The 13867-nt window shown below is 55.0% G+C and overlaps 2 protein-coding genes across 2 annotated transcripts in view; one reads left to right on the top strand and one right to left on the bottom strand.

Moving 5' to 3' along the window:
* The window catches only part of MIOX (myo-inositol oxygenase), a 144275-nt gene that overhangs the window by 85216 nt on the left and 45192 nt on the right, over positions 1-13867 (bottom strand). The window lies entirely within an intron of this gene.
* Positions 9510-11370, top strand: LOC133208900 (USP6 N-terminal-like protein). The gene is given in 4 exon segments (XM_061347142.1): positions 9510-9521; positions 10304-10549; positions 10580-10876; positions 10879-11370. Coding segments are annotated over 4 exon segments (900 nt in total). The 3' UTR covers positions 11224-11370.

Raw genomic sequence — 13867 nt, 5'->3', positions numbered from 1 at the left:
TCACAGTGGACCGGGCGTTGGCACCGGTTCGGTGCAGTAACCCCACCGTGACCATTATTCAATATATGGACGATATTCTAATTGCCGCACCATCCGGAAATCAGGTGGACCAGCTAGTATCAACAGTTTCAGAAACTCTGAAAACAAACGGGTTCAAAATCACGATCGTGAAAATTAAAAGAGGACCATGTGTGAGGTTTCAGGGAGTGGGGATCACAAGTTCTTATGTAACCCCTCCGTTAGTAAAAATCCGTCGGCACATTAAAACGCTTCATGATATGCAACAGTTAGTAGGGTCCTTGCAATGGCTCCGCAATATTGTCCTGATCCCTCCCGAAACCATGGCCCCCCTGCACGACCTTCTAAAAGGGAAGAACCCATGGGAGCCAAAAACCCTGACGACGGAAGCAATGAACTCTCTTGACTTTATTGAGCAACAAGTATCGTCAAGCACGCTTGCTAGGTGGAATCCGGATATACCACTTGATCTGTATGTACATTTCCCGGAAGGAGGAGGGGTAGGGGCACTAGCTCAGGGCCCCCCTGAAAAAGCTCTACCAATACAATGGATAGTCCTGGGAAATCCGTCACGTTCATTCTGTCCAGGAGTCGAGTGCCTTGGTAATCTCATTATGAAAGGCAGAAAACTCGCCCTAAGACACCTAGGCCTCGAACCCGCCAGGATATACCTACCCTTCCACAAACAGCTTGCAATGCAATCAGTGGCGATGTCAGAGTATCTGGCCATAGCCCTCATGGGATTTGGTGGAGAAGTCCAGTATGCTACGAAGCCCCCCTAGACTCAAATGCTGGCAATTGTCAACATCGACCTCCCACAGAAGATCATGGACCGAGCCCAACAGGGACCAACAGTCTTCACAGATGCATCTTCAGTGACCTCACCTGCGGCAGCAGTATGGCAGTCGGAAGGAGAATGGCGCTGCATTAAAATGACCGACTGCACGTTTTCAGTCCAGCAGCTAGAAGCGACGGCTGCAGTACTAGCGTGCGGACTGTTCCCAATAGAACATCTCAACATAGTGACTGATTCGATGTTCGTGGCCAAGCTTTGCTTAGCCATGTTGGGGCCCGGCGTATCGACATCTACAGTAGCTCTAATGTTAGAAGAAGCACTTTTTTCCCGAAAGGGCAACGTGTCAGTCATCCACGTCAACAGCCACAAGCCATTTAAAGGTTTTTTCCAAACCAGTAACGACAAAGCAGACACCGCTGCAAAAGGATTGCGGATGCTAAGAGACGCCCGTCAGCTACATGAGTCTCTCCACATTGGAGTTAAAGCGCTAGCAAAGAAATGAGGGATTTCAGTCACTGACGTGAAACACATAGTAGCCACTTGTCCCCACTGTCAGAAAGCACCATTGTGGTCCAGTGGAGTCAACCCCAGAGGTCTTCAGGCCTCCGAGGTGTGGCACACGGATTTTACGCTTTGTCAGCTATTGAAACCTCGAGCATGGCTAGCGGTAACTGTAGACACATATAGCAGAGTAATCATAGCCACACAACACCTCAGAAACTACTCCAAAGCGACCATCCAACATTGGCTGACGGCCATGGCGTGGCTGGGGGTCCCCAATCAGATCAAAACGGACAATGGTCCGAATTTTGTTTCTAAATCAGTTCAGGCATTTGCGTTAAAATGGGGTATCACCCTAACACATGGAATCCCGTATAATAGCACAGGACAAGCCACAGTTGAACGAGCGGATCAAACTCGGAAATCTAAATTAGAGGCATTAGCAAAAGCAGAAGGTTTTGCCAACGCCATTCCCTCAAAAGACCAAGCACGCCTGCTGGCGACTGCCCTGTTAGCACTTAATCAATTCCCCAGGGGGGAAGAGGTAAATAGCCCCACCCAAAAACATTGGGCTACTCGAACGCTAGAAGAAGGCCTGCCAGTCATAATTAGAAATGAGCTGGGAGAATGGGAACAAGGATGGAGGCTAGTCCTTACAGGGCGAGGGTATGCCGCTGTTAGAAGAGATGGCAGAGTTAAGTGGTGTCCACTTAAATCCATTAAACCGGACCTCCAGAATAAAGCTGACAAAAATTGTGAGGTTTTGTTCACAGGATCAGATCATCGGACACCCCTGTAACCCGTACGCCCCGCTGACAAGAGAGGACAACAAGTCACCAACCATCCCGTCCGTACCCAGGAGCTCCACACTGGTGGAACCCATACAACAGCGAAAAAGCCCCCAGGGGAGGGGGCTACGGTGGCTTTGTGTGATTTTGATTTTGGGGCTTGTTACTATAGGGCAAGTAGAATGTTCATGAGAGTATTGGCCTTCGGACCCTGTATATTAAATCGGTTCTTGTCATTTGTCAAGAGCCGGTTAGAACGGGTTAACATCATGTTGGTAGAACACCAACAACTACTTTAAGAATGTATTTACTCAGTGTTATCCCCGGTTATCCCTGGTTTCCCCAAGTTACACCGCGTTACCCCCAATTACCCCTTAGTTGCCACTTGTTCAGCGTGCCTTATGTTTGTTATTGCGAAGTTATGATATATACTTTGTATAAGCACAGGGAGGGGGGAGATGTGGGTACTTAGGGCTTGGCGGTCAGAAGATATCATGCTGTCCGGAAAGATAGGACCCCTCTCCGGATAGTTAATAGTGTTTAGACTATGATGTAAGCAGACGGAAGTGACATTCCCAACCTAAGTAATATAAGGCCGTGTTGTTCACCAACACACACCATTTGCCATCCACCACATTGGTGTCTGTGAGCTGATGGCCCGAGCGGCCTGGGGCAACGGGGCGTCGCCTGGCAACGGGGCGTCGCCTGGCAACGGGGCGTCGCCTGGCAAGAGCCGCGGCCTCTGTGAGCACGGACAATGGGCTCGGCCAATGGGCGTCGAGGAGCGGCGGGCGGTGGCCAATAAGGAGTGGGCAGGGGCAGGGCAGGCTCAGTGGCTGCTGCAGGTGCGGTGCTGCAGGTGCCCGTTGTCTCTCCTGCCCACAGGTCAGACTCCCGCTGTCTGTCGAGCACCGCAGCAGCCATGGCACCGCTCAGCCTGTTTCAGCTGCTGGACTCTGCCATCAGCACGTCCGACGCGGGACGTGTGAATTTCATAGAGCTGCACAGCCTGCTGCGGGCTGTGCTGGGGCTCTTGGGCCTCGGGGACCGGCCTGTCCCAGACTGGGCGCAGCCTGCCCAGGGGGTCAGAGCCCAAGCCCAGCATGTGGGGCAGCAGTTCCCGGAGCCAGGCGAGCGGCAGCCCAGGACAGCCCCGCTGCAGGGCTCTGCCAGCGGCTCCCGAGTTGACGCCGTGGCTGCCGCTGTGGGGCAGCCGGAGGAGCTGGAAGCCATGGAGAGCAGCAGCTCCGAGGTAGGGGCTCTCCCAGGTCCCATGGGCACCCTCCACAGCCCTGGAGCTCCGGCCCCACCGTCCTCTCCATCCCTCCCTTCCCCACTCCTGACCTGCGGGTGGGAGCCGTGTCCACTCCTCGGGCACCTCAGAGGCACCGTCAGCACCTCATGGGCCTCACCTCCACCTCCGGTCTCCTTGGCTCGCCCCGGGGCTAAACCCGGCATGGGGGGGACTGGAGAGGGGCCTCCCCCTGCCCGGCACTGAGCTGCTCAGGCACAGGCTTTTCCCGGGTGTCTCAAGGGGCAGCGCAGGGGACCCAGGCCCTGGCCTGCAGGGACCCTCCCCTGGGGCTCAGCCCCCGCCGCCCTCCTCTCCTTGGCCATGGCTCTGTCCCAGCCTCTCCTCGAGGGGATCGGGGCCATGAACGAGGCAGTTGGGAAGGGGCTTGGCTTGCTGAGCTGCTGCTGGGCTCCCTGCGGGCCTCGCCCCCTCCCTGCGTAACCCTGCGTCCATCACCCTGCGGGCCTGGGGGGGAAGGGGGTCCCAAGCGGGAAGTGAGCGAGTTCAGCCCGGGGCGGCTGGGGACAGAGCTGGGGACAGTGCGGGGAGCCCTGGCGCTGCCCTTGCTGCTGCACTTCTGCCCAATAACCTGCTCCCTTTGCTGTCTCTTCCCAGGAGGGCAACACAGCCCAGTCTGCCCCCACCGAGTCCTCCTCTTCAGACATGGACACCCTGCACAGGGCAAGCTCCGCGCTGGGCCTCAAGGAAGCAGGGACACAGCGTGCAGCCCTCACCACTCAGCGCTCCAGCTCACCAAGCAGGCCTGCAAGTCACAGTGTTCAGCCCAACAGCTCAGAGAGAAGGGCTGGAGCTGCTGGCCGTGAGGACAGGGCTATATGGAGAAAGCCTTGTCTCGCTGCCACCCAGGCCTGCAGCTCAGAGGAAGAGCTTGGAGCTGCTGTCGCCAAGGCCAAGGCTCCACACAGAAAGCCTTGGCCTCTTCCCAGCCAGACCAGCAGCACAGGGATGCATCCCAAAAAAAGGGTTTCATGGGCAGACCTCCAGGGAGCAGGGATGCAGCCAACAGCCCCTAGCTCCGGTGAGCATCCCAGTGCCACGGACCAGCTGCAAGAGGTGTGCAGGTGGTCAGAATCGTCAGGGTCCAGCAGTTCCTCCACCTCCTCGATGGATACCGAGGAGGCTGAGTTCGAGGCTCTTCAGAGCCACCTTGATCTGCTGAAGGAGCAGGTGGCACAGCTGGAAGCCACCAAGTCTGACCGCGCTGAGCTGGAGAAGCTGCAGTCTGAGCTGCTGCTCCAGCAGGAGGAAGGTGGGAGCTCTGGCATCTGGTGGGATGTTTGAGAGCCTGGGTCTGGGGCTTGTTGCCCTCAGAGCCTGGCCCTGGGGGTGAGACCCCCTCACTGACAGTGTGTCCCCATGGACCATGTTCTTGTAGGCCAGGAGAGCATCTTCACCAAGCTTAAGGACCTCCGTGGCCAGGTGTCCTCCCTGCAGGCCCTGGCAAGTGACCTGAGGCAGCAGGAGGAGAAGGTGAGCCGGTGGCGGTCCCTGGGGGGCCACGTGGGGATGCTTGGGGGTTTGGGCAGGGAGGGGCAGATGAAGAGCCCCTGGTCTGGGAAGACACTGGCGCCATGCCCTGGCTCTGCCCCACCACCGGTCCCAGCTCACGTCCATGCTCCAGAAGCTGAAGCAGGAGCTGATGGAGAGGGTGGCATGGGGGGCGTCGGAGGAGGCTGCTGGGCCCTCCCCTGCCCTGCAGCTGGTTGTGCTTCTGTGGAATGTGGGGGAGCCCCTTGCTCTCCCACCCCCCAGACTGGGTTGTACGAGTTCAGCAGCATGGAGGGAAATTGAAGCCCTGCTCTAGATGTCCTGCTGGCACTGAGAGCCCATTGTCATTGCCCATTAAGCCGAGTCTGTTCCCAAGGGACAGCCGCCCCCCCTCGCATGGCACTACCCTGTTGTCTTCCTCCCTGCAGCATGCCCAGGAGCCCTGGAGCTCCGGCCCCACCGTCCTCTCCATCCCTCCCTTCCCCACTCCTGACCTGCGGGTGGGAGCCGTGTCCACTCCTCGGGCACCTCAGAGGCACCGTCAGCACCTCATGGGCCTCACCTCCACCTCCGGTCTCCTTGGCTCGCCCTGGGGCTAAACCCGGCATGGGGGGGACTGGAGAGGGGCCTCCCCCTGCCCGGCACTGAGCTGCTCAGGCACAGGCTTTTCCTGGGTGTCTCAAGGGGCAGCGCAGGGGACCCAGGCCCTGGCCTGCAGGGACCCTCCCCTGGGGCTCAGCCCCCACCGCCCTCCTCTCCTCGGCCATGGCTCTGTCCCAGCCTCTCCTCGAGGGGATCGGGGCCATGAACGAGGCAGTCGGGAAGGGGCTTGGCTTGCTGAGCTGCTGCTGGGCTCCCTGCGGGCCTCGCCCCCTCCCTGCGTAACCCTGCGTCCATCACCCTGCGGGCCTGGGGGGGAAGGGGGTCCCAAGAGGGAAGTGAGGCTGGACCCCAGGGGCGGCTGGGGACAGAGCTGGGGACAGTGGGGAGCCCTGGCGCTGCCCTTGCTGCTGCACTTCTGCCCAATAACCTGCTCCGGAGAAATCCCATTCCCAGAGCGGGGAAACACTGAGCAGTCTGCCACCACCGAGTCCTCCTCCTTGGACATGGACACCCTGAACAGGGCAAGCTCCATGCTGGGCCTCAAGGAAGCAGGGACACAGCGTGCAGCCCTCACCACTCAGCGCTCCAGCTCACCAAGCAGGCCTGCAAGTCACAGTGTTCAGCCCAACAGCTCAGAGAGAAGGGCTGGAGCTGCTGGCTGTGAGGACAGGGCTATATGGAGAAAGCCTTGTCTCGCTGCCACCCAGGCCTGCAGCTCAGAGGAAGAGCTTGGAGCTGCTGTCGCCAAGGCCAAGGCTCCACACCGGAAGCCTTGGCCTCTTCCCAGCCAGACCAGCAGCACAGGGATGTCTTTAAGAAAATGGGTTTACTGGGCAGACCTCCGGGAAGCAGGGATGCAGCCAACAGCCCCTAGCTCCGGTGAGCATCCCAGGGCCACGGACCAGCTGCAAGAGGTGTGCAGGTGGTCAGAATCGTCAGGGTCCAGCAGTTCCTCCACCTCCTTGATGGATACCGAGGAGGCTGAGTTCGAGGCTCTTCACAGCCTCCATGATCTGGTGAAGAAGCAGGTGGCACAGCTGGAAGAAACCGAGTCAAACCGCGCTGAGCTGGAGAAGCTGCAGTCTGAGCTGCTGCTCCAGCAGGAGGAAGGTGGGAGCTCTGGCATCTGGTGGGATGTTTGAGAGCCTGGGTCTGGGGCTTGTTGCCCTCAGAGCCTGGCCCTGGGGGTGAGACCCCCTCACTGACAGTGTGTCCCTTTGGCCATGTTCTTGTAGGCCAGGGGAGCATCTTCACCAAGGACCTCCGTGGCCAGGTGTCCTCCCTGCAGGCCCTGGCAAGTGACCTGAGGCAGCAGGAGGAGAAGGTGAGCCGGTGGCGGTCCCTGGGGGGCACGTGGGGATGCTTGGGGGTTTGGGCAGGGAGGGGCAGATGAAGAGCCCCTGGTCTGGGAAGACACTGGCGCCATGCCCTGGCTCTGCCCCACCACCGTTCCCAGCTCACGTCCATGCTCCAGAAGCTGAAGCAGGAGCTGATGGAGAGGGTGGCATGGGGGGCGTCGGAGGAGGCTGCTGGGCCCTCCCCTGCCCTGCAGCTGGTTGTGCTTCTGTGGAATGTGGGGGAGCCCCTTGCTCTCCCACCCCCCAGACTGGGTTGTACGAGTTCAGCAGCATGGAGGGAAATTGAAGCCCTGCTCTAGATGTCCTGCTGGCACTGAGAGCCCATTGTCATTGCCCATTAAGCCGAGTCTGTTCCCAAGGGACAGCCGCCCCCCCTCGCATGGCACTACCCTGTCGTCTTCCTCCCTGCAGCACGACCAGGAGTTGCTGAGCCGCTTGGCGCTCCAGAAGCAGAAGCTGCAGCAAGCCCAGCAGCAGCTGCAGGAAGAGATGGCCTCCAAGGTGAGGGGTGGCCCAAGCCCACTGTGCCAAACTGGCACCTCTGGGGCTTGGTGGCCTAAGGCTGTATCCCTCTGAGGATTCCTGCTCCTGGCTTTCCTCTGGGGGCCGCAGTGCCCAAGGCTGGGGCCACTGGCTGAGGGGAGTGTGTCTGCCTGCAGCTGGGCCGCAAGGAGCTGGAGCCTTTCCAGCAGCAGCTGGAGGAGCAGTGGAAGAGAAGCCAGGAGCAGGTCAAGGACAAGGCACCGCTGAGGGAGGCTGACAATGCGGCTGCCATTAAGACGTGAGTGTGATGGGGACAGTGATGGCTTCAGGGACAGCACTTGCCCCGTTGCCACTTTGTCCTTGCCAGACCCCTGGTTCCTATGGTGCTCTGGGTGCCCATGGCAGGAGTTCCCACTGATGGTGGTGGGTTTTGGAGCCAACCTCCAACTGGTCTCCCTCATCCTCCAGCCATTCTTCTGTAAGCAGCCAGGGGGTTGGATCCTTACGTGGCTGCTAGGGGATAAACCGGATCGTTTGTCCCCTGTCACCCACCGGTGCCTCTTGGCTTCTGCAGGTCCATCGTGCCCATCCCACCCGCGCCAACACTGACCCCCGCAGCACTGAGAAAAAGCCTCGTTCCCTCAAACCAGGGCAAAGCAAGAGGTAGGGGACTGGGGACCCATCCCCTGCCGGGGCTGCAGGGTGGCCCTGCCCTGGCCGGGAGAGCTCTTCCCTGGGTGGGGATAGGAGGCTCTGGGGGTGCCTGGGCAGGCTGCCCAGATGCGCCCTGTCCCCCACCCTGGCAGAGCACAGTGCTGGGTGCTGAGTACCCCTGTTTCCCCTCCTGCAGGGAGCCCGTGGCTGGCTGCTGGTACCCCAGCGTGCCGCGGCAGTGCGGGGCCCAGAACACTGTCCTCCAGCCTGGCCCACCCAGAACCCCACGGCCGCTCAGGCCATCCACCGTGCTCCGCAGCAAGGTAGGGATGAAGAAGGAAGGGAGGATCTGGAGGGGGCAGCTGTGGCTGGGAGTGTGCTGCTGAGTATTTGGGATGGGGGGATTTGTGCCTCCGCTTCCCCAGGAGGGCTGGGTGTGGAGGGTTGCTTGGGGATGCTGAATATTGCCCCGTGCTTTAGCCAGACCCCTCTCTCCTTCCCAGCAGGATGGTGACAACGCAACAGAGCTGCTGGGCGACACCAGCCGCCAGCAGGACAGGCAGCAGCCCCTGCTCAAGAGCAAGGAGGGTCGAGTCGGGAGGCCCCTGACCCAGGCAGCCTTCCCCAGGCATCGTGGCTCATCCCGCCCCTCCTGCCCCTCTCCACCAAACCCAATCCCCAGCAGCCACGCAAGACTGGGGGTCCCCCGCTGAAACCCTGGCGCCCTGCCAGCCCTGCAGCCAATAAATAAATCCTCGTGTTCACCCGAGTGCCTGTGTGAGCTGAGTGGGGGACCCTGGCTCGGGATCTGCCCATCACACACAAGGAGGGCTCGGCAGCATCCCTGGCCTGTGGCCACCTGTCACTGGAGGAGCAGCCCCTGGCCACCACACATAGCAGCGCCTCTGCCCACCGAGCTCCTGCAATCTCCTGGCACTCCCTGGCCTGCACAAGCCCCCTTTGGGAGTCTGTGTCCCCAAAGTGTCCTGTGTCCAAGTAATTCCAGCACTGTTCTACACAGTCCATGGAAAACCACTTTCACCTTGAAGCCTATGCACCCAATAGTCACCATAAAGAATTAATTTAACTCAATGAAACACTGTTACGTCAGTCTATCAAACACCATTTCTGTCTTTTATAGTTTTCCTCAGCAGCTTCAACCCCTGAAGTAACATGCATCTGGAGATGTAGGGGTATTAACACATCTTAGTCTTCCACTTATTTTTTGGGGACAGATGTAGCAGAGAATTAAATCCCCTCTGATGAAATTACATCAATAATCTGCCACAACCAAAGCTCAGGCACCGCGTCCATTTAGTCTTTCATTGCTCTGCAGCAAGGTTGCAATTCATGCTGAAGGTAGGAGGGATTTGTCACAAGGATGCCTATCTACTAGAAAGCAGCTTAAAACAGTTGAATTCTTCAAACACAGGACCTGAAACCAGCACTTAGGCTGATAAGGTATTTCATTTCTTAATTAAGGGGCGCATTACCCTAGAGCATAGATGGTGCATCTGGTAGGGCACCCCTCAAAAGGTGGCTAAAAAGCTTCTTGGCACTTCCATGGAGCTCTTCAAAGTTTGTTGAGAGAGAACTCAAAGAGGAAAAGCTGAAGTAAAAGGCAAAAAGTTCTGAAATTCTGCACTTGAACTATGGGATAACATCCTATTTTCTGCTTGCCACATTCAGCCTTTCCTAACATTTAAAGTATCCAAACACGGAATTAGCAGTGGACCAAATCCCTCTGGTTCATCTGCAGGCTTTACTTTCATCTTTCAGTGAGGTAAAATGGGTTCATCTAAGAGATATATTCACAGTCAGAAGTGAGGAAAAATAATTCCTAGTATAATTGAAATAATCTTTATGGCATTTTCATTTTGGGAGTCTTTACAAAAAGCAGACAGAGCAAAAACCACCTTACTCTGACATTTTTCTAACCTGTAGGAATGGCCATCAGCCTACTGAAAGACAGATACAATGGACCATACCTTTCCCCCATAAAAACCCTGATTGCTATTAAATCAGGCCCTGGCAGAGGCAGGCTGGGACGAGCCTAAGGTGGAAACTGTGGATCTGCTCGAGTGAGTCCAGAGGAGATCACAAGGATGCTGAGGGGGCTGGAGCACCTCTGCTCTGGAGACAGGCTGAGAGAGTTTGGGTTGTTCAGCCTGGAGAAGAGAAGGCTCCAGTGAGACCTTGTAACAGTCTTCCAGTACCTAAATGGGGCAATAAAAAGCCTGGAGAGAACAGCAAAGCGGTCCAAATGAGGTAGACACCAGAAGAAAGCCTCTGCCTTCAGCTTTCACTTTCTGCAGAAGTGAAAGGCAGGCCAGTAAACCATTCGGTTTCAGGCCCACCACCAAGTCCTGTAGACACGCAGCCTTTGAATGTAAAGGAAAAGACGAGGGGTTTGGCTGCTGATGAAGGTAAGCGAGGGTCGAATGCGTCTCAGTATGACAACGTTCTGGAAGCTGAGAATGAGAATCTTGTTGAAGAGATGCTTGAGAGAGCTCCTCATACAGAGCCTGGGGCACGTAGCATATTCTAATAGTGCAGGTGAGCAACCTGACAGAAAACCAGCTCCATTAAAAATACCCAATTACACCTTCACTTCACAACCCAGATCTCCAAAATACTCCTCGCAATCCGATGGACCACCTCACGGACTGAACTAGAACAGCCACTGCCACATTACAGGAATCCGCCTCCTTACCATGGCAATTCTCGAACGCGTGTTTCCAGTATAGGCAATAGGAGTTCTGTTCCTCTACATTACCATGGGAGTCAAACCAGCCCTTCTGGGAGGCCATATGGTTCTTTTATTTCAGTAGATTATTCTCCAGATTCAACTTACAAATGAATTCCTATCCTGCCAGTCACCAAAATCCTCTTTCAACAACCCCTGCGCAGATAGAAGTAGCCCCTGTTGATGCTTCTACCAGCAACTCGAGATCCCCCCCAGCTGTCAAATTCATAACCCCTCCAGAGGATTATTTACCAGAAGATAGAAAGTGGCCAGAGGCCGCTTATATTTACAGACATGAGCCCTACAGGCAGCCCTGGAGCCGAGATGTTAACAAAGGCCACTTGGAAGGTTTCCAGGTATATCAGCATTTTCAGTCAATGGATTTTCAAGGCAATACTGTTCATCCTGTTTCTGTGAATAGTCCAGTAAGATACAGGACTTCACCACCCTTTGAAGACCATGGCTCACCATAGCACCGATATTCAAGCCCATCTGCACAAGCCCAACACTCTCAAAATAGAAAGGATGGGTTGTCTGTGCGTGAATCTGTGCCTCTCTGGGAATCTTAACTGTACTCAATAAACAGGCAAAACCCAAACGCAATCAAACATTACTGTGTTAGCAGTCAGTTCTGCCATGAAATACAGAGAGTTCACACGCAGCTCAAAAATGACACCATTTCAGAGATGTTTCAGATTTTCATTGAAGGCTGGTTGAGCTCTTAGACTTGCAATGAAGCTATTGAAGGTGATCCGATGAACATAAACCCAGACATAGCAATAAGATCGTATGAGCAGTATATGTATGTTGCTGCAACTGAGCATCTCTTACGCTTCCTTTTAAGACTTGAATATGGATTCTGACAGCATTAATGTGATTGTAAATGCAAATTCTTGACTACTGGAGCAGCATTTTTCTTCCATCAGAAAAAGAATGTGGAGTAAATACAGCCAATGTTAGGAACATAGAGCGTATTACTTCCTATTTTGCTCTTGATACCTCAACAGTTTTGGAAAACCAGGAACAAAAAAAAACTAAGAAAAGAAGCTGACCATGTAACGGGTGTATGTACTATAAAAATGATATTAAAATATATACAGAGCCCCAAGAACATCATTCTTCTATTAGGCCACTGAATCTGAACAGGTATTCAGCACAATACTATGAAGTCCTCATATGGATATGCGCATACTCTTGCACATACTCACTGACTATGCAAAATACCAATGCATTCCTTTAGGGACTACTATTAGATTAAGGATGCTGGAGGACAGCAGATCCACCAGTCCTATGTTAGTCTACCCATTATAATACCCAGGGGAAACCAAATGTTCAATGACTCTTTAAAACACAAAATTACAACCCACACCAACTGAAACTTTTAAGAGCAAAGAGACATAAATCAGGATTATACCCAGCAAGTTCACGAGAAGACAAACAGCATAGGCAGTTACTAGAACTGTCTGCGCTGGAGATCATAAAGACGACAAGAGGGATATTCTACCAAGACAAATATAATTAATATATAGTATAAAGACTGCGCTCACACAACTGAAACTAAGGGCATATAAAAAATACCGAGTAGTTTTAATGATCACAAGCTAGAAAATGGAAGGCCTGAGATCCTCTTACAACTGAGCTACCAGCACAGCTAAAGGCTCAGAGCAAGCATATAACACTAGCCAAAAGCCCTTGAAATGTAAAGGAAAGCTAGCACAGCTACCCAGCAGGAAAAGGAACCAAAGAAGGTCCTTCAGGAAGCTGAAGCTGTGCTCAGATCAGAGATGCTCAAACACTGGCAGTACAACAATGTGAGAAAACAAGCCTTCCCCCAAGAAAGCAACTTCCCAAAGGCATTACAAAATACTAACAGATCTGTTTGTAAAGCCCTTGGAAGCAGAAAACCTGACAGAGAGTTTGTAAGTTCAGCAGTCTGTGAAGATTTTTACAAGTGCTCACAGAAGATAAAGTCAATACCAGACAGAGCCGATGAGAGGGGAGGCTGCAGTGCAGAGCTCGGGGTGCAGAGAGTGCCTGCACTGCTCTGGTGAGGGGAGGGTGCGCAATGGGCAGGGCTGCACTCGGTGCTCCCTGGTGCAGGTCCTCCTGCAGCAGGGGCTGAGCTGCGGGACGCTGTCAATAGGCTGCAAGATGGCAGGGAAGCTGAGAGGAAGCAGCACCAGCCGTCCCAGGCCCAAACTGTGCAGGGGCCTCAGCGGTCCCCTGTAGCTCATGGAGGAGAGAAGGAGGCCGTTAACCTGGGAAGATGGGAAACAGCAATGAAAAAACCTACAAAGGAGGAAGAGGGCAATTAAAAGCAAGGGGCTTCCTCCTAAATCTGTCGTCCCCACCCAGAACCGCTTTGCTGTTCTCTCCAGGCTTTTTATTGCCCCATTTAGGTACTGGAAGACTGTTACAAGGTCTCGCTGGAGCCTTCTCTACTCCAGGCTGAACAACCCAAACTCTCTCAGCCTGTCTCCAGAGCAGAGGTGCTCCAGCCCCCTCAGCATCTCTGTGGTCTCCTCTGGACTCACTCGAGCAGATCCACAGTTTCCACCTTAGGCTCGTCCCAGCCTGCCTCTGCCAGGGCCTGGTCACCAAGCAGCCTGCCAGTCAGAAGTGTGCTTCTCCATACTGTCTCCACAGAGTCACTGGAACAGAGATGCCTACATTGGCTTTGGAGAACAGCACTTAAGGTACAACCTGAGGGTTGCGGTTGCTAAGTGCTGGCTATCCTACACTACATTTCAGCACACACTGAAGCCAGCTCATGTTCATTTTCTCATTGACCAGCACCCCCAAGTCCTTCTCCTTGGGCTGCTCTGAATCTCTTCTCTGCCCAGCCTGTAGCTGTGTCTGGGATTGCTCCAACCCAGGTGTAGGACCTTGCACTTGGCATGGTTAAACTTCATGAGGTTGGCATCAGCCCACCTCACAAGCGTGTCAAGGTCCCTCTGGATGGCATTCCTTCCCTCCAGCGGATCAACCGAACCACACAGCTTGGTGTCATCGGCAAACTTGCTGAGGGCGCACTCAATCCCACTGTCCATGTCAGCGATGAAGATGTTGAACAAGACCGGTCCCAACACCGATCCCTGAGGGACACCACTCGCTACT

The sequence above is a fragment of the Neopsephotus bourkii genome, unplaced genomic scaffold, assembly GCF_033783945.1.
Source record: "Neopsephotus bourkii isolate Nb327-2 ecotype Australia unplaced genomic scaffold, CSIRO-AGI_Nbou_v1 NB_301, whole genome shotgun sequence".
In the NCBI taxonomy this organism is placed as follows: domain Eukaryota; kingdom Metazoa; phylum Chordata; class Aves; order Psittaciformes; family Psittacidae; genus Neopsephotus; species Neopsephotus bourkii.
The sequence above is the reverse complement of the archived record's forward strand: the minus strand, read 5'-3'. Positions and strand labels throughout refer to the sequence as shown.